The sequence below is a fragment of the Aedes albopictus genome, chromosome 1, assembly GCF_035046485.1.
Source record: "Aedes albopictus strain Foshan chromosome 1, AalbF5, whole genome shotgun sequence".
Lineage (NCBI taxonomy): Eukaryota > Metazoa > Arthropoda > Insecta > Diptera > Culicidae > Aedes > Aedes albopictus.
Genome location: NC_085136.1, coordinates 100915303 through 100936377, shown reverse-complemented (window position 1 = coordinate 100936377; position 21075 = coordinate 100915303). Strand labels below are relative to the sequence as shown.

The 21075-nt window shown below is 39.0% G+C and overlaps 1 protein-coding gene across 4 annotated transcripts in view; it reads right to left on the bottom strand.

Moving 5' to 3' along the window:
* LOC115260031 (glutamate receptor ionotropic, kainate 2-like) overlaps positions 1 to 21075 on the bottom strand; it is an 882928-nt gene that overhangs the window by 138686 nt on the left and 723167 nt on the right. For all 4 annotated transcript variants that reach the window (XM_062845093.1, XM_062845094.1, XM_062845095.1 and 1 more), the window contains exons 10-11: positions 16360 to 16748; positions 8023 to 8283 (exon numbers count right to left, since the gene is read on the bottom strand). In XM_062845093.1, coding sequence (XP_062701077.1) covers positions 8023 to 8283; positions 16360 to 16748 — 650 coding nt within the window. The remainder of the gene's footprint in view (positions 1 to 8022; positions 8284 to 16359; positions 16749 to 21075) is intronic.

Sequence of the window (21075 nt, the reverse complement as noted above, 5' to 3'; positions counted from 1 at the left end):
CTCCTGAAGGAATCCCAGGAGGGAATCCTGAAGGAATTCCAGGAGGAATTCCTAAAAGAATTCCAGAAGGATTTCCAGGAGGAATTTTAGGAGGAACTCCTGGAGGAATTCTTGAAGGAATTCCAGGAGGAATTCCAGGAGGAATTCCAGGAGAAATACCAGGAGAAATTCAAGGAGGATTTCCTGGAGGACTTCCAGTAAGAATTCCAGGACGATTCCTAGTATTCGTAGATTCCTCTTGGAATTCTTTCTGGAATTCCTCCTGGAATTTCTCCTGAAATTTCTCGTGGAATTCCCTCTCGAATTCCTCCTAGAATTTCTACTGGTATTCCTCCTGGAATTCCTCCTGGTATTCCTCCTGATATTTCTCTTGGAATTCCTCCTGGAATTCCTCCTGGAATTTTTCCTGGAATTCCTTCTGAAATTTTTCCTGAAATTCGTTCTGGAATTTGTCCTGGAATTCCTCCTGGAATTCCTTCTGGAATTCCTCCTGGAATTCCTTCTGGAATTCCTCCTGGAATTCCTTCTGGAATTCCTCCTGGAATTCCTTCTGGAATTCCTCTCGGAATATCTTCTGGAATTCCTCTTAGAATTCCTTCTGGAATTCCTCTTGGAATTCCTTCTGGAATTCCTCTTGGAATTCCTTCTGGAATTCCTTCTGGAATTCCTCTTGGAATTCCTTCTGGAATTCCTCTTGGAATTCCTTCTGGAATTCCTCTTGGAATTCCTTCTGGAATTCCTCTTGGAATTCCTTCTGGAATTCCTCTTGGAATTCCTTCTGGAATTCCTCTTGGAATTCCTTCTGGAATTCCTCTTGGAATTCCTTCTGGAATTCCTCTTGGAATTCCTTCTGGAATTCCTCTTGGAATTCCTTCTGGAATTCCTCTTGGAATTCCTTCTGGAATTCCTCTTGGAATTCCTTCTGGATTTCCTCTTGGAATTCCTTCTGGAATTCCTCTTGGAATTCCTTCTGGAATTCCTCTTGGAATTCCTTCTGGAATTCCTCTTGGAATTCCTTCTGGAATTCCTCTTGGAATTCCTTCTGGAATTCCTCTTGGAATTCCTTCTGGAATTCCTCTTGGAATTCCTTCTGGAATTCCTCTTGGAATTCCTTCTGGAATTCCTCTTGGAATTCCTTCTGGAATTCCTCTTGGAATTCCTTCTGGAATTCCTCTTGGAATTCCTTCTGGAATTCCTCTTGGAATTCCTTCTGGAATTCCTCTTGGAATTCCTTCTGGAATTCCTCTTGGAATTCCTTCTGGAATTCCTCTTGGAATTCCTTCTGGAATTCCTCTTGGAATTCCTTCTGGAATTCCTCTTGGAATTCCTTCTGGAATTCCTCTTGGAATTTCTTCTGGAATTTCTCTTGGAATTCCTTCTGGAATTCCTCTTGGAGTTCCTTCTGGAATACCTCTTGGAATTTCTTCTGGAATTCCTCTTGGAATTCCTTCTGGAATTCCTCTTGGAGTTCCTTCTGGAATACCTCTTGGAGTTCCTTCTGGAATTCCTCTTGGAATTCCTTCTGGAATTCCTCTTGGAATTCCTTCTGGAATTCCTCTTGGAATTCCTTCTGGAATTCCTCTTGGAATTCCTTCTGGAATTCCTCTTGGAATTCCTTCTGGAATTCCTCTTGGAATTCCTTCTGGAATTCCTTCTGGAATTCCTCTTGGAATTCCTTCTGGAATTCCTCTTGGAATTCCTTCTGGAATTCCTCTTGGAATTCCTTCTGGAATTCCTCTTGGAATTCCTGCTGGAATACCTCTTGGAATTCCTGCTGGAATTCCTCTTGGAATTCCTGCTGGAATTGCTCCTGGAATTCCTTCTGGAATTCCTCCTGGAATTCCTTCTGGAATTCCTCCTGGAATTCCTTCTGGAATTGCTCCTGGAATTCCTTCTGGAATTCCTCCTGGAATTCTTTCTGGAATTCCTCCTGGAATTCCTTCTGGAATTGTTCCTGGAATTCCTTCTGGAATTCGTCCTGGAATTCCTTCTGGAATTGCTCCTGGAATTCCTTCTGGAATTGCTCCTGGAATTCCTTCTGGAATTCCTCCTGGAATTCCTTCAGGAATTCCTTTTGGAATTCCTACAGGGATTTTTCAAGGAATTTTCAAGAAATTCTTCCAGGAATTCCTCTGGGAATTCCTCCAGGAATATTTCTTGGAATTGCTCCAGGATTTTTCCTTGGTTTTTGTTCAGGAATTCCTCCTGGAATTCCTCGTGGAGTTTTTCCAGGAGTATTTCCTGGATTTATTCTGGAATTTCTTATTTTGGGTTTCTTAAGACGTTATTTAAGAATAAAGTTTGGGCAATATTACCGCCAATTCCTTTGGTTAGTACTTTCCTAATTCTTAGGCAGTTTTTTCTGGTCTACTCCCCTGCAATTCTTTAATAAATGCTTTCGTTTATATCTATAGAAATTTATTCAGCACGTTCCTTAAGAATTTCTCAGGATTTTTCCTTTGGCAATACCTCTAGGAATTTTTAGAAAATTCATACGCCAGTTAAATTGGTGATCGATTTGAGCAAACTTTCGGCCATAATTTTGAAAACTCTTATTGTAATTAGATTTCTCTAGCGATTTATTTGTAAATTCCTTGAGCGGTTGTTTCGGCAATTTCATTGGGACTTTTTTTTAACCTACTTAGGAAAGTTCGTCGTCAATTGTACAGATTTTCTTTGAAAATTGTTACGGTAAAATTTTTGAATGATTCCTTTAAAAATACCTTCATCATTTTTTTAGATTTCTCTATAAACTTCTTCAATTATTTGTTTGGATATTTCAGTGATTTTTCTTAGAATTTTTTGCATTTGAATTGATTCCACAATATCAGAAATTCCTTTCCAATTTTGCTTTTCGAAATTTGATTTCTGATAATTTCTTTGAAAATTTCTCCAGCAAATTTATTGAAAATTCCTTTGGATTTCTTTATTACTTACTCATATCGCCGGTTTACTCAGCAATTTCTGTAAGGATTCCTTTTGCAATTTCGTTGTGTTTTTTTTTTCAGAATTTTCTATATAAACACCTACGGTTACTTATTTAGATGTTTCTACGGCATCTCCTTCGAAAACACCATTCTTGTGCAAACAATTTAAAATCTTTATTCAGGTATGTTAGATGGAAATTCCCTGGGAGATTTATTTACAAATTTCTTTGTTATTTCTTTGATCATTTTTACGGCAGCACTTTTGAAATTTTTCCAAGAAGTTTCTTTGGAAATTGTTGAATCTTTCCAAATTTATTCGGGCATTATTTTTTATAATTTAATTGGTGAAAATTTTATGGAAATTCTGCATTTTTTGGGAATTTATCAAACAGTACTCGTAAGAATTCTTTTGGCATGTTTTTAGAACTTTTCAGGACTTATTTCTTTTTCAATTTGTTCAATAATTCCTTCTGAAATTCTATTGTGAATTTGCAGCTTTGCAAATCCCTTTACAAGTTCATATGAGATTTTCTTAATTTGCGAAAAAAAAAATCTTAAAATTCTCAAAAAAATCTGAATTTCTTAAAAAAATATTTGAAAAAAATTCTCAATTTCTGCCAAAAAAAGGAGAATCTTGGGAGTTTGCATAGAAATTACCGAATAGCGAAAGGAATTCTTAACGATCGATTGAAATTTCCGTTGACTTTATATGGGCACAGTTTTAAAAATTCATGCTTTCGTGAAATTCCTGGCTGATTCATGAACAATTTTCAAAAATTATGCATTCAATAAAAAGATGCATTTAAAAGTATCAGAGTTTCCTGTCTATGTTTTTTGAAGATGCGTTATTTCGTCACTAAAATTCGGGTTTATAGGCTGGTCATTCCCAAATGAATTGCTGAGCAAATTTTAAAAAAACACTCAAAGAAGTCTTGAAAAACTGCCGAAGCCAAGATTATAAAAATACTAGTTCAATTGAAGAAGGAACCTACAAAGAAATTTCCGTATTCTTTTTCTATTGAATTATTTTGCAAATTTTTTTAAGAGTTGTCCCAAAATCTCTAAATAATGCACAAAAGAACGCCCAAAGAGATTACTCTAGGAATTAAAAAAAAAATCTAGAGATGTTTCCGACAAATTTTCAATGTTTTGTCGGAAGGATTCACAAAAGACAAAATAATTGTTAGACAATTTCGTAAAGATTTATGAGGATAATAAAGATAAAGACCGGTCCAGAAAGTATGGACGCATAAAGAAAATACTGGCATTTCAAAACTAATGATGACTAGTTCTTTTTGAAAGCTGCATCCTGTTGGTCAACCTATTTTCTCAGCATTTGTATAGCGATTTTTGCGATTCCAACAATTTGTTTCAAAATACATGAACTTTCAGCCGAACATCATTGAAAAAATGTGCACAAACGAAGAACGGAGCTTGAAAGATCACTAAGGAAATGAGCAAAATATGGTGGGAGTAAGTGAGAAAACCGTGCAAGCAGCAATCAGCAAACACGGTGGGGATAACACGTTTAAGCATAGGCATAAATTGGGTAAAAAATAAAAATCCTACTAACCCTCGTTTGGGAAAACAAACAATGAAGGTATTTGAGCGCAAGAAAAAAAAAAAAAACGTCTAACTTACAAAGAGCGGGGTATGATAAAAAAGTTACCATTTTGAATTCCAATGATCATCGTGGCAAAGAACGTTTGAATTGCCGATCTTATAGTAAGCAGAAACAGCCAAAACGAAGCCCGAAACAAGAACCATCGATCAGGCCCAGTTAACTGAAGACTAGGTGCGTCCATACTTCCTGGGACAGTCTTTATGATCGAACAAATTACTGAAATGCCATCGAAATAGGCTAGTAAGCCACTTGGGTAACGGCCGGCATTTTGGGCACTGTTTATCATAACTCAGTCAATTTCAAACCAATTGACTTGACATTTTCTACTATACGTATCTAACCGCGTTCCAAAAATTGTGTCAATTGGTTCGAAATTGGCTGAGTTATAGCAGAAATTGTCCAAAATAGGAGTCCTGCCGAGATGGTTTCACTTTTCTATTTCAGTATTTTTTTCAAAATATTCCTGGAATTTGTATTGATAGAAGATTGTCACAGGAACTCCTCCAGGTATCCATGTAGGATGCATTCCTGTCCATGAGTTTTTTTTTTTTGAAAATTTTCCCAGGGATTCCTCTCAGGGATTTCATAAGAAATTCTTACAAGGATTGCTACATGTATTACTTACTTCATATATTTTTTCAAACATGTCTGAAGAAATTTTATCAGAACTCACTCCTGGAAATCTCCAGGAATTCTTCTCGAAATATTTGGAGAATTTCTTCCAGAAATTTATTTAGGGATTTTTCCGGGAAATCTTCCAAAGATTGTTGCAAAAAATACAACTTTAGGAGATTTTTTTTACAGAGATCAAGAGATTTTTTCAAAAATTCTTTTGAAAATCCAGAATTTTTCCAGGAACTCTTTCAGATATTATGATGAAACTTTCCTCTGCCAGCTATTACTCTATATTTATTCATTAATTCTCTCGTGTGTTTATTTAGAAACCCTTCTATGGTCTTTTAAAGTGGTTCTTTTAGAAATCCCTCCCAGCATTTCTCCATAAGTTCTTCTTTGTATTTTTTCATAGATTGCTTAGAATTTATTTAAACTTTCCTTCAGTGACGCTTTAAGAATTTCTTTCGGTTGATATTTTAGAAATTATTGTAGAAGCTACTCTTTGGAATTTCCTATGTATTTAAAAAAATACTTCTTCGAATACCTGCAGAAAGTTCTCCACTTATACCACTAATCCTTCAAAATACTCGTTTGGAAAAATTATTTTCATTTTCAGATGATTCTTCTATTAACAACTAGTGAATTCCTCTGGAGATATTTTCATTTCTGTAAGATTTCCTTCATAAATTGTATAAGAACATTTTCCACGAGTTCCTCCAGAGGTATTTTCAGAGTTTTTGCATGAATTCCTTAAAAAATCCTCCAGAGAACGCTCAGAGATTTATTGAAAAACTTTTTCAAGAATTTCGCCAGCACCTGGCGTAGCTTTTTGTAATTTCTGCAGGGATTTCTGTTGATATTTTTCGAAAGATTCCTTCAGAAATTTCTCTTGGGGTTTCCTCAGGATTTGCTCTAAAAATTATACTAAACAATTCGTCGATATAACTTCCAGATTTCCTCCAGAAGCTTCTCTTGTTTTTTTTATCTTGAAATTGAGGGGACGTGTCTAGAAGTTCCTTCAGGAATTCCTCCAGAGATACTCCAGAAATTGATGCAGGATTTTTCGTTCAGGAATTCATCCAGAACATTTCTCAGAATTTCTTCTAGGAATCTCAAAAGGTATCATCAGCAGTTTTTCATGGGACTACTGTAGACAATTCTCGAGAGACATCTTTAGAAATTCTTTCAGAGATTCTAAAATAATTTTTACAATATTTATTTTATTGCACTTTCTGAAAGAACTCCCTGGAAAATCCGTGTGACAATATCTGGAACAATTCCTCAACAAAACTTTCATATTCTAAAGATGTCTCGGGAGATATTTCCACAAAAATCTTCTGTAGAATTCCTGTAGAAATCTCCCAAAGTACTCTCGAATAAATCTTTAGAGGAATATCAGGAAAATCCTGAATTCTTGAAGAAACCTCAGGTGGATATTCTGAAGTGTTTCTAAAGCAATCATTGGAAGATGTTCTAAAATATTTTTCTCAAGGAATCGGTGGAAGACTTGCGGAATTTTGGGAGGATTTTCTAAAGCAATCCATGGAAAAAATTACAGAAGGTTTTCGAAAATAGATTTTTCTGGGGTGATCTCGAGAAAACTCTGGCAAAAATGCTAAAGAAAACTATGAGTTTTATAAAAGAAATGCCTGCAAAAATTTCTGATGGAATTTTTCAAAAAATCTTAAAATTCTTAACAGAAATTATTAAAAATAGTCTGGATGGTTTTCTGAAAGATTCTCTGGAGAAATATCTGAAGAAATGCTTGGAGATTTTTTATATGAATTCATGGAATGAATTGATAAATGTATATAACGATTAGAAAGCTAAACTTTTTAATATTTTAATATTTCCAAAAATCGATTTATTTCTATTTCCTATTTTCTTTTTCTTGCTATTTTCTTACCACAAATACATTCAAAAGCATCTATCACTTTGTAAAACTCGTAGGCTTTTTGTTGGCGGGAACATATTTCCTTTTGTTTTGCCCTTCGAGTGTCACTGTGGCCCTGCAGGCGTGCAATCGCCACCGGACTCTAATAAAAGATAAGCGCGACAATAGGTAAATAATAAATGTTTCATAAAAATAAAACAAAAAATCGTTACAATATGTTATAATTTTGTTACACCCAACTCATCAGGTAACATTTTGTTGGGCTTTCTGATTAGAGTCCAGTCCTGCGGTCGTCGTCATCGTCGGTCCAGTATCTCGAGTCGCCGTCGTCATTGATTCGTTTCGGGGTGTAAATTACAGTCACTGTTATCCACAAGCCATTAATTCGCAGTGTTTTCGCTCCTTTCATGTCATCACTGACCATGGTGCATTCACACTGTCGCACAATGGGCAAAATGTCTGAAAATGTTCCATTTTTTTGTTTTTTCTCATTTTTTTTGCCTCGTACTCCATTTCAGGCCAAACATTTTAATAGGTCCTATCTGCATTTGAGAGGCTCTGTTCACTTTCTCTTTCAATTATTGCAATGTAATGGTACACTTTTCAATTATTTTTGCAGTACAAATCGAAAGACGATTGTTTTGACCATCGTTCAATGCAAGAAGAAAATCATAATACCAATAAACAGCTGAGATATTAACGCAAGAGAGGGAAACCAAAGAGAGCCTCCCTTCTGTAGATAGGACCTTTAGACATGTTTGGCCTGATTTGTGCTGTATTTTCCAATTTTTCTTCGAATTTTCGTCTACTTTTGCCCACTGTATATCAGATGCACCGGTCGCGCGAAAAATCCCATTCACCGTAGCTGTAACAGCTCTAGCCAGCTATTCGCGTCGCACTAGGCCGCACTAGTCCTTCATAGACACAGGTATTACAAAAAAAAACTAGACCAGGAAACTCACCGTGCCAGGATGAACAGCAGGACGGAAACGCCCAGATAAGCCGTTGCCATGTAGATCCACACGTCCAGCGACAGCGGCGACAGGAAGGAGAACAGATTCGGCGGCTGTTTGACCGGCTTTCGGTACAGCACCGAAATGCCCAGATTCATGAATGGCATCGTAAAGTCCACCACCTGCTCGCGGTCGAAGGTGATGGTGAGATCGGCGATGGCCAGGTCCGCCCGTTGCTCCAGCAGCTCCTTTATCATGCCGTCCCATTCGCTGGTTCGGGAAAAGGAAGGAAAGAAGGAAAAAAAAACATTGTGAGAATGAGGTTAGCTGCTGCTGGTACTGGTAGTGATTAAGTTCATATAGAGTACGTGTGGTTAGCGAATTTGGCTGTGGTCGGAGCCGAGTCAGTAGCAGTGGGGAAGTCGTTATTTATTCAAGGGATTAAAATCTTTATGAATGATGTAGGCGGTTGTGGAGATTATTCGAAGCAATCGAGAAACTTCACGAACAAACTTATTATGATAATTTGTCAAATAATGAAATTGCGTTTCTTTTTTGTAATCTAAAGATTATTAATAGTGAATGTGCTGACACGATAAAGCCTGGCTATCGCGTAATTCAAATCACTGAGATCACTAGCCTCTACCCAGATATTTCAATCTCCACCATCTCGTGGTACCGGCCGGAGATTACGAGCAACTTTAGAGAACTCCGGTGGGAACTTTAGGAACTTAAAGCCTATAGAGAAGCCTGAGCATCTGTTCTCCAATAGGAGTGGTTCACAACAGTATCTGTTCCCCATGTTAGGGGCGGCTGATCGACGTTGGAGTATTAGGGAAGGACTCTAAGCTCAAATGATGGCACAAATTACCCAAATGGAGGAGAACATGCCTCTGGAGCCGACCTACTGATGAGGCAATCCGTATGAAGCTTGAGATCCTAGGACTGATCGAAGTCAGTTGGCCGAACTTTGGAGAACACAGATTGGCGTCGAGTCAAATTCTGCTATACTCTGTGTGCCTACGAGGTGAACACGCTCCTCGCCACCGTGGAGTTGGTTTCTGCTCAACGCTCACGTCCTCACGCTAATGAAGCATGAAGTGGGAACCTATTAATGAAAGGATAATTGTGGCCAGATTCAGAACACGGGTTCGAAACTTTACCGTGATCCAATGTTATGCGCCAACCGATGCTGCCGAAATGCAAAACAAAGAGACTACTGCCAACTGAATACTGTCGTAGGTAAGATTCCAAAAGGTGCTATCAAGATCCTCATGGACGACTTCAACACAAAGGTTAATTCCTACAACTCGGACTATGAGCACGTCATGGGACGTCATGGTTTCGGAGAAATTAGCAAAAACGGAGAGCTATTTGTAGAGTTTTGTGGCAACAATGACATGGTGATTGGGGGATCGCTCTTTCCTCATCGACCAGAGCACAAAGTGACATGGGTTTCCCGTGATGACGTCACGGAAAATCAAATCGACCACATCTGCTTCAGCCGAAAATAGAGACGGAGCTGGTTCAATACACGCCGATTGGATGACGCTGCGATGAAAAGCTCCTTCGTCGAGGGGCCGGAGAATCGTGCTGCGAATATTCATGAAGGTGGAAGTGTAGAAGAACAATGGAGCGCCATCAAGAACGCCTTTATAGTCATAGTCGGTGAAAATAACTTGGGTGAGCTACGCACCCAGAGAAAGGATCACAGGTTACACCAGTAGGAAGATAAAGAAACGAAGGAACCCCAAAGCCACGATAGAGCGAGCAAAAACACGAGGAGCCAAAGCCGTAGTCCGTCAGTGCTATTCGACTCTCGAGAAGGAAGTGAAGCGCTCCTGTAGACGGGCCAAAGAGCGTGGGACGGAAGTGAGAGAGCCGCAAATGCCGGTGATCTTCTCTACGATGTTTCACGTCGCCTTAGGAGGACTAAGATGCGATTCATCCCTGGACGAGCAGCAGTGAAACCTTTGGCCCAATCTTTACCCTGTCCATCCCTCAAAATGTGACCTTCTAACCTCGAGCTGCCACGGGTACCCTGGCTTCCACCCATTACTAACAGATGCGACATTTCCGTCCGACTGGATGCAAGGCGTCTTAAAAAAGAAACCCAAAAATGGTGACCTGACTGTATTAATACATTATTATTATTATAATTATATAATAATTATATAATAAAGATAATTGGCGGGGCATCATGTTACTCTGTATCATTCTCAAAGTCCTCTGCAAAGTGATCCTAAACCAGATAAAGGAGAAGACGCATCTCTCAGACGGCATCCAGCAGGATTCCGTGCCAGACGATGCTGTGTGGACCATATTGTCACGCTCCGTATCATTGTGGAGCACATCCTGGAATTCCAAGAGTCTCTCTACCGGGTGTTCATTGATTACGAAAAAGCTTTCGACCGTCTCAATGACGGAAACATGTGGGAAATCCTCAGGCGCAAGGGTCTCCCTGAGAAAATCATCGGCCTCATTGAAGCACAGTGCAAGGCATTTTCGTGCAGAATACTGCACAACGGTGTTTTGTCCGATCCTATCCGGGTCGTTGCTGGAGTGAAGCAAGGATGTATACTATCACCGCTACTGTTTCTCATCGTAATCGACGAGATCCTGGTAGGTGCGATTGACCGTGAACCAAATCGTGGATTGCTGAGGCAGCCCATTATCATGGAGCACCTAAATGATTTCGAACTGGCTGATGACGTTGCTCTCCTAGCTCAACGGCGCTCCGATATGTAGAGCAAGCTCGATGATCTTGCCAATCGTTTCTCAGCGGCAGGTCTTACCATCAACGTCAACATGGATGTAAACACGATCAACCCTTCCAGCTTTACGGTAGCTGGGCAATCAGTGGAGAATGTTGAAAGCTTCCAATATCTTGGTAGCCAAATGGCGGTACCAAGATCGATATCGGTGCACGAAACAAGAAGTCGAGGGCTGCTTTTGTGAGTTTAAGAAATTTATGGAAAAACAACCAGATTAGTCGACGCACCAAAATCCGTATTTTCAACCCGAACGTGTAATCCGTGCTGCTTTACGCCAGTGAAACCTGGTGTGTATCAGTGGAGAACACTCAACTGCTGCAGGTCTTCATCAATAGATGCCTGCGGTATATATTTCATGCATGGTGGCCATCTCCAACATGGAGCTCTATCGTCGATGTCATCAAAAGCCGATAGCGACAGAAATTCGGGAACGAAACTGGAACTCTAGGCTGGGGCGGAAACGAAATCTGCAAGCAAGTGGATGGTCATGGGTTCGATCCCTGCCCCGACACTTGCAATTTTTCATCTGTTGCTCTTCCCCCCGAGAGCGACTGACACCTGACCCTCATTCGAGCATATGCTCTTACAGACCCTAGAACTTGGATATCGGCTAACGGCAACTCATAATGGATCCCAATCGAACTGGAAAAGGAACAAAAACCACACATTAACATCCTCGTGCTCATCATTCATGGATCATGGACATAGTGTAACAGTGACAGCAGCGCAAAGGTAACCAGTTCGATGTAGTAGTATTAGAATAGAATACAATTAGGTCCTGTACAAAGTGTAAGTGTATCTGCCTTTTGGAATCGCCCACGTAGTGCCCTAGTTGTTAAAAGAGCTGTAAAATAAGGTTATGTCGTCGAAATAAGTGAGTGAATGAATTGATAAGTTAGCAAATGAGTGAATGAATTAAAGATTTGTGACTTGATGAGTGAGATTTTGTGAATGTGTTGAAAAATAAGTACGTAAGTCAGTTGATAAGCGAGTGAATTAATAAGTTCGATATGTAAGTTGTAAGTTATTGTGGATGAGATGATTAGTAAATGATTTCAAGGTAACTTTGTGTATGAACATGTGGATGAGGGAGTGAGATTTTGAATTGGACACCAAGTGACTTGATGAGTGAGTGGATTTTGTTGATTTAGCTTGTAAGTGAGTGGATCGGCAAGTAAGTAAATTGGTAAGTTATGGCACAAAGCTCCCAAATGGAGGAAACGTGCCTCTGGAGCTAATTTACTGATACCTGATAGTAAGAGGAATAAAAAATGAGTGAGTTGGCAAGCAAGTGATGTCATAAGTTAGTGTATTGCTGTAAATATACTAATTCATATCGGCACCAACATTCGAAACTGGTATAACTGCTTTTTGAGACAACAACGCTGTCTACGGAAAGAAAACTACCCACTGGATCTGAGATTAGCACGATTTAAATCAAAGTATGCTTGCTACCTCAACATAGCATTGGTTGGCATGGGGATTATGAACCTGTTACGGCGCGGCATCTTCCATCTATTATTAAATTTTATTCGTAAACTTTATTTATTACAGATGTCATACTCATTAATTATCAGTCACGCACTCATACGCTTTCTCACTGATTAAACCATTTACTTACACATTCACTCACTCACAAATAGGCTCACTAACTCACTAACAAGATTTACTCACTAACTCACTCATTCAATAAATTATTGACTCACTATGTCTCTCACTTATTCATTCACATGCTCATTATTTTACCCACAGATTCACTCACTAACAGCATCACTCACTCATTAACTTCTCAACTCACTACATCACTCACTTATTCACTAAAGCACTCATCAACTCACTAGCATTAGCATTAGCATTAAGCGAGTCGCACAAATTCGTAGGTGGTACAGTCCTAGACCGCTGTTATGAGGGTTGCCTCCTTCCCGTCCGAACCAAAGCACAAAGATTTTGGACTAATCTCTGACTCTTAGACAAGACTGACGCAATCCTCCAATGGTCGAGCACTGTCCTGGTCACGTCCTTGCGACTGCTGAGGAATGGGAAAGGATGATTAGTTTTGGACACCTATGAAAAATGTAGACAACTCTACGATCTCTCAGGCCTAGGTGTCACGGGAATTTGGGTTGTTGTTAGTGGAAGGGTAAACTCCAAAGGATACGCTTGGTTAACGTTCAGGCACACCATTGTTAGACTGCTTCGAATCAGTTGTCTGCCCAATTCATCCTGGTTCTCTCGTCATTTGGTTGAATTACTAGATTTTTCGGTTGATAATCTGAAATATAAAATAATATTAACATCTTACGTCAAATAAGCTACATATTAGTGATACGCTCGCCACAGTTACATATTTTTAAAATATTATTCATATCGTACGATACATTTACCTGAATCCTGCTGAAATAAAATGTTAATTAGCAGTACATTGAAACACAAATACCACAAAACAAGGAAAAGAGCATCAAACTTTGATCTTGGAATATTTAAAAATACGGTAAATATCAAGATCAAAATTTGATTTGGTAGATCTTACACCGCAACGCACCATTCTGAGGTGATCTACCCACGTTACGGGTACTAAAGCACTCATCAACTCACTATACAGTTATTCCATAGAATCATTATAGTGTGTCTCCGAATGTCGCGATACTTGGTGGGTTTGAAGTTTACCGTGTTTCTCATTCCGACATTAGGGTGACCAATGTTATGAGAAGATGGTCCAAAAAATCAAGAACCAATTGTTAAAGCTAGTAAAATCAAGTTTTCAGAAAAATACACACTTAATTTAGAATGCCGAATCTCGGTTTACAAATTCCGAGATTTGCACAGCTAAATAGTCAGCTAAATGTTTCGATGAGATCTCTGCTTAAAAATGCCGAGAATCAGTATAACACCCCCAGTTGCCAAGCAACCTACCATCTTATCAGCTGAGTCTCGGATAAAATTCAGAAACCGAGATTTGCACAGCCGAACTCGTGAAATAAAACTAATTGTGAACGTTGAAGGGGCCAAATTGTGTTATTGTCTAGGGACAAAGGTTTATTTTGATATTATGTTAAAAAAGCTCAGGAAATTTAGCGCAAAATATTTAAAAAATCAGAGATACATGTTTTTAGTTTTTGAGATATGCTTTTTTGGAAGATTGCGAGTCATGTCTTGCAAATCCCCATGAAAATATGCGTTTTTCGCATGTGATTCTTGTTCAGTCCAAATATATGGGAAATTGGATGACCTCCAGTCTTTCATTCAGCACGCCGATTTGGTTCAAAATTGAAAGAATGGTAGTTTAGGGTATCAACAAGAACAACTTTGTCAAAGATCATATCACGATAGAACTTAATTTAGTTGCGGTTTTGGCCAACGAAAGCAGGATGAGGACATCTTCTCCCGTTTACTCTCGGTTGTTATATGCAGCACGTGTTTGTGGCGGTCATAGCTTGCATGCTACATCATAGGCAGCTTCAACAGTTCAGCAGTTTTCAACCGATTGAGCTGAATCTTACACAGATTGTTCTTCTCGTCTAAAGGCACGGTTCTAGAGGGTGCCTCGTGAATTTTGAAAACTTTTTCTCGCGTCATACAAATGTGGGTTGGTCTAGTGTACAACAAGAAAGTTTTTTTCAACGTGTTGTACAAAATAAAACAGTGCGACTACTGGAGAGTTAAAAAGTGTCTTATGTGAAAAAAAAAATCTTTTTTTCTTAAATGCATTATTCGAAAACTAACAAAAACATACACCTTTAATAGTTTCTATATGTAACGCCAACTTTCATGAATATTTTGATAAAAATATAAAACCAGGGTTTCCTTTTGGTACAAAGACTATAAAAACGTGAAAAATAAATATGTTTGCATAATTTTTGCACAAACACACAACTTGGCCCCTTTAACGTATTTTTCCTAAAAACCAGAATTCAATAAGTTTCAAACAAAAAAAAGTTTAAAATTGGTCAACTGGTTCAGAAGTTATGATATAAAAAAATATTAGCAAAATCTTGATTTTTTGGACCACCTTATCATTAAGTTGGTCACCCTAATGACGAATTCAAAAATATGGATCGTTTTTCAACAGTGAACTTTTACCATTTTTTGTTTTTGAAAGCAAAGGAGTGGCCTACTGTATATCTCTTATATAATGCCACACATTTCTCAAAAGGATAAGAACGTGCCTGTGACGCCGACCAACTGTAATTTCTCATTAACTTACTCATTAATTTACTAATTCTCTCTCTCTCTCTCTTCTTGGCGTAACGTCCTCAATGGGACAAAGCCTGCTTCTCAGCTTAGTGTTCTATGAGCACTACCACAGTTATTAACTGAGAGCTTCCTCTGCCAATGACCATTTTGCATGTGTATATCGTGTGGCAGGCACGAAGATACTCTATGCCCAAGGAAGTCAAGGAAATTTCCTTTACGAAAAGATCCTGGACCGACCGGGAATCGAACCCGTCACCCTCAGCATGGTCATGCTGAGTACCCGTGCGTTTACCGCCTCGGCTATATGGGCCCTGCGAGGATTGGACTTACGATTAACACCACAAAGACTAAGTACATGATTGCTGGTGTTCAACGTCGGTCCGGCCGTGGTAGTGGTGACGAAGTGGTGCTAGGTGGGGAAAAGTTTGAAGTTGTGAATGAATTTGTTGATCTTGGTACTCTAGTGACGTGCGATAATGGTGTTACCCGTGAGTAGAAAAGACGGATTGCGGCTGCGAATCGGGCCTTTTTCGGTCTGCGGAACCAGCTGAAGTCCCGCAGGCTGCAAACGAAGACAAAACTCGCGTTGTACAAGTTTCTGATTCTTCCGGTCGCTTTATACGGTCATGAAACGTGGACGTTGAAAGAAGTTGATCGGAGAGCGCAAAGTGCTGCGAACAATACTCGGCGGTAAACTGGAGGACGGCATCAGGCAACGTCGCATGAACTACGAATTGTACCAGGTATATAAAGAGATGGATATAGTGAAGCGAAATCAACACGGCAGGCTGCGGTGGGCTGGACACGTAGCTCGTATGCCGGAGGAGCGACAAGCTAAAATTATATTCAGCAGAGAACCAGGAAGGGGTCGTCGGCTTCGTGGAAGGCCGCACACACGTTGGCTTTTTGCAGCTCCGGACTTAAGGACTCTAAACGTTCAGGGCGACTGAAAGCGATTGGCCCAGGACCGAGTCCAGTGGAGGTGGATACTTCATTCGGCATAGACTCATCGCTACGAGTTGTAGCCCATCAAGTATCAAGTATCAAGTAAGTAAAGTGTAAAGCTACACTCATGTTGTCTTTTGACTCCGTTTTTCCATAAGAAATTCGAGCCTTATCAACGCCTTATAGAAGTAGCATTTTTTGATAATTATAAATATGGAAAAAATCCTCAAATTATCTCAATCATGAAAATATGAGTAGTGATTTCACACATCACTATGAAAACATAAACACAGCTTCATCATAAAAAGCAACCACTTTTTGAAACTTTCATCGTGTTTTCTCAGTTTCAAGGGACAAGTATGCGTACAGTGCAGCCATCATCGCAAAACCACAAAGAAAATAACTCAATTTAAAATCTAACCTGCATACTTACAGTGTCTCCTTGTTCTGACTGCCATACCGCCCATCCGGTGCCAACCGGATCGTGTAGTTAAACCCTAGTATTTTCGAAACCTCATGTATCAAATCGATGGCATAGCCCTCGAACTGCGAGTTCCCGGTCAGCTTTTCGGCCGAGTCCTTTCGCATGCAGTACGGCGAGCTCAGGATGGTCGTCACGATGAGCGTTTTGTTCTGCAGTATCTCGACAATTTCCTTCTGCTGTTCCCCGTAGCTGCGGGTGAAATTCACTCCGGACGTGGAATTCCACGTGCCGCTCTTGCGCAAACCCTGCGGCCCAAGCTCGACAATGTCCAGCACGAAATCGCTTCGGAAGCCCTGGTGGTCGAACTTGATGACGTCGGTGAGGCCACGCATTTCCACCTGCGAATTGAGGGAAGAATGTGTAAGTGGGGGTCAGACGTTTAAAGTTGGTTTGGATGGTACTTGGTGCCGGTCATGACGACCGAGGGAATTCTGGCGAAATTTGGAACAATCGGGATGCTGATGGTCGACTGACTGACTGACCGACTGACGACGGACGGCTGGTCCGGTTCTGGTGGCTTTGTGTGATACGAGCTAGAACAAATTGTACGGTAATAGCGGTCGACGTGCCCATGCAGAAGTTTCGGGGTGTTCCATTGCCATCACATTGAAGTGAACAGATGGGAAATTGGAATTCGTTTCGAGTGCGGAGTGATAGATCAATTTTGGAAGTTTAATTTGTTGCACCATCATGGTCGTTTCGTAATGTTTCCTGAGGGCTTCATTTGCCGGTGGAATTTCGGCGTTAGTTTACAATGAAATAAATATGTACCTCATTCTGCGAAACGGGTATCAAATGAATTTTTGCTTCGAGGGCAACTATATGTGTAGGGGGATTACTGCGGCTGGATAAATAATTATTGTTTCGCGTTGTTCACCTTATTGGTGATAAGATAATTCAAAAACCACTGTATCTATGTAGCCAATGCGGTAAGCGCACAGTATTCCAATGACCTTTCTCCGATTTCTGGTTGATCCAGGAACTTTTCATAATGGAAACTTCCTTAACTCTCAAGCAGTCTCGTCTTTGACTACCTGCAGCGACGCCGCGCTCACGCTGTGTACCACAAGCGTGCATTTTTCATGGTGCGTGTACTCAGTACACGACACGACCGCTCCCGGGTTAATTTCCTTGGAACATAGAGTATCTTCGTACCTGCCCCACTCAGGAGCAGTGGGGGCATCATCAAGGTTACTCGAAGTTATTCACTGAGTAACCAGCATTTTAGATAAAAAATGACTCCCAACTAGTAGTAACACCCAAGGATTACTTACCAAATTTCTCGGATAGTTTCATTAAATATATTAGAAAGGTTCACACGAAAATTTTCTCCGTGAAATCATAGAGTTTCTTACAGGGATTAATTCAGAATTTTTCCTAGCTATTTCTCCGAAATGTCTCAAAAGGTTATTTCAGAAAATTTTACAATGATTGCTTCAGAAATTCATTGAGAGATTTTTCAGAAATCAATTCATTTATTTTTCAAAGGATGCATTTGAACAATTTATGGATATCTTCACACATCACTCCATGGATTCCTGTAACTTCAGGCAATTTCTCTGATTCCTTAATAACAATTCCTTTAGAATTTTCTTCAAAGAGGTTTACTTTTCTAGGTTTCGTTCAATACATGGCTACTTGCCGAATTTCACCTTCTATAAAATTTTCAAACTTGTTCGCAAGCGAATACTATCATATCTATGATATCATTATCCACTTTGATCTCTACTCTCTTATACTCTAAGTAGAAAAAGACCGATAAAGCCATAATATGATTAAGTTAGAAATATATCTTAAAGTTTTAGAATCTTTACAGAAGCTTATCTAAGCGTTTTTTCAAGTATTCTTTAAGAAATATGTTCACAAATTACTTCAGAACTACTTTCAGAAATGGTTTTATCATTTCATGTAAAAAATCAGAAATTCAGAATAACTCCGAAAATTTCTCCACGAATTTGTTTAGAAAATCTTCCACAGACTTATTAAACAATTTTATAAAAGGATTTCTTTAGAAATTTTCTCAAGATTACTTAATACACGTTTATAGGAATTCTGCTTAAGGCTTTCCCGAGCAATTGCTTCAGGTATTTCATTAGGATGTTGTTTCAAAAGTTTCTGCTGGGTTTCTTCAAGAATTTCCCAGGGGTTTTTCAGATATGCATTCGAAAGTGCCTCCTGAAGTTCCTAATGAAATTTTACAGGAGATTTCCTCAAAAAAAAAAAAAAAAATCAGATTTTTTAAGAATTCCCGTTTGGATTTCTTCTGATAGTTTATCAGGGATTTTTTTTTTTTCAAAATTATCTTTAGAGACTTCTTTAGAGTTTTGGGGATTGACTTAGAATTAATTAAAGAACTTCTTTATAAAACCTACCTTGGATGCCTTCCTAATTGCTCCATGGATTCTTTTAGTAAATTTTTAGAAAATTCCTTTCAGAACGTCTTAAACGGATTCCTTTCGAAAGTTTTATCAGAACATTTGCCATGGATTTTTCCAAAAATCGCTGTAGAATTTGCTTACGGATTGCCTCTAGCTGGAGGATACTTCAAAACATTTTCCAAGAACACCTCTAGAAAAGCTTCCATGACGGGTTTCCTCAGAAAATTCTCCACAAATTCTTTAAAAAATCCGAGAATTCTTTCAGGAAATTATCCTACAATATCTTCAGAAATGCTTTCATAGATTCCTTCAGATCAAAAGTTTGGAATTCCTTCAAAAATTTCTCCAAGGATTTTTTTCCGCAGCCTCTTTTAGGAATTCTTCGAAGGATTTCTTCAGAAATTCTCCTAGGCATACCTTCAGAAATTTCCCTAGAGATTTCTTCAAAAAGTGTATCCTGCCCGTTGTCTAGTCAAGTTTCGTTCAGTCTGTACAGCCTCTGGATGAAGACGGTGTCCGTGTCTTAGAGAAAAGGAAATTCTTTTTGGAATACCTTCATAAATTTGTTCCATCCAAGGATTTCATGAAGAATGCTCCTTGTTCCATGGATTATTTCAGAAGGGTTCCTTTAGAAATTCCATTGAGATTTTTTCCAGGAACTATGTGGATGTCCATGAGCTCCTAAATTGTATAAGGGATTACTTCAGAAATTCTTCTAGAGGTTCGTTTAGGCAACCCTTTGAAGATTTTTCCAGGGATTCCTTCACAAATTTCTACAGGGATTGCTCACAGTATAACATACAAAATAAACTGACAAAATGTTCATAATAATTTACAAACGTAGGGTAAAAGCACTAGACTTCGCTACTGCTCTAGTCTTCGCCCCCTTCATACAAATTCCATTTTTTTATGTATCAAATGGCGAAGATTAGAGCAGAACTTTAGGGGACTGTTTACCCTAACTAATTATTTCAAAGATTCTTTCATAAATTCTTCAAAACTCTCCCTGAGTTTCATTCACAAATTCATACAGTTATTTCTTTAGGAAGTCTACCAGATAGTTGTTCAGGATTTGCTAAGGATCCCATTTAAAATTCCTGCCAGAACTTGTCCAAAAACTTATACAGGGATTCATTCTGAAAATCCTGTATCAATTCCTCCAGATATCCCTCGAATTCGTGTTAAACCTTTAAAGCCTGAATTTTTCCAACGTTTTTATAGAGTTTTTCTACGTATTTCTATGGTTTTGGTGCTCAACAGCATAGAAAGGGAACAATATGATGCAAAATATATTTTCTGGATATCCTAGGTCATCCAAACTGTTTTTCAGTTCAGGTCCCAAAGTCTACGAGTGTAACGGTATCTTCTTTCAATATAAAAAAGCTACAATTTGTAATAGGCGAACTTACGTATTTTCGCCCATTTTGTTCTCTTCGCCAAGGGGGGTTTTAAGAAACCTGTTGAACTCAAACTTGGCCTCAAATTTTTCCAAACCAAGCGTATAATTTGACCAAGTTTAAGGCAATTTGGCCGTTAAAAACCTTCCATGACGAAGAGAACCGATAATACCCAATGACACCCTAAATCATGCCCAGTAAGTCTTCTGAAAGTTCAATAGACAGTATCAGAACAGTCGGAATATCCTAGCTCATCCAAAGTGTTCTTGAGTTAAGATCCTAAAGTCTACGAGTGTAGCAGTAACTTCTTTTATTATACAAAGCTATGATATGTAACTTATCATGCCCAGTAAACCTTCTGAATGTACAATAAACATATTTGATATTTGAAGTCTAGCATCTACAGCAATTGAAGTATCTGTTTTGGCCAGAGTTGCTCTCTGTCACTATCAATGGTAGGTAAACCGCCGATTTTGATAGGCTGACTGCGATCCAAATCAGCGTGTGCTCTGTTGAGTCACCGTCACTTTTCTTTTCCCATCACAACTGGACTGATTGCGATGGCGGGTAGATATCACTGATAGGCCATCTTCAAAATTCGTTTAAAAATCAAAATAAACACTTAAAGTGATGAAATTTGAATATGTGATACAGAATAACAAGTTTTGTATGTTGGTCATTAAACATTTTGAGTTTTGGATAAAATCGCCAAAATATCAGTTCAGTTGCTATGATAGTGCTCTGGAGTGCGGGTCAATATCAAGTCGTTGCCAGTCACTATCGTTTTGATATTGATCGGCCTGCAGTGATAGTGACGGTGGTGCAAAATCAGTAATCAACTGACATGACTGATATTTCGCAGCTCTGGTTTTGGCTATATAGAGTAAGAC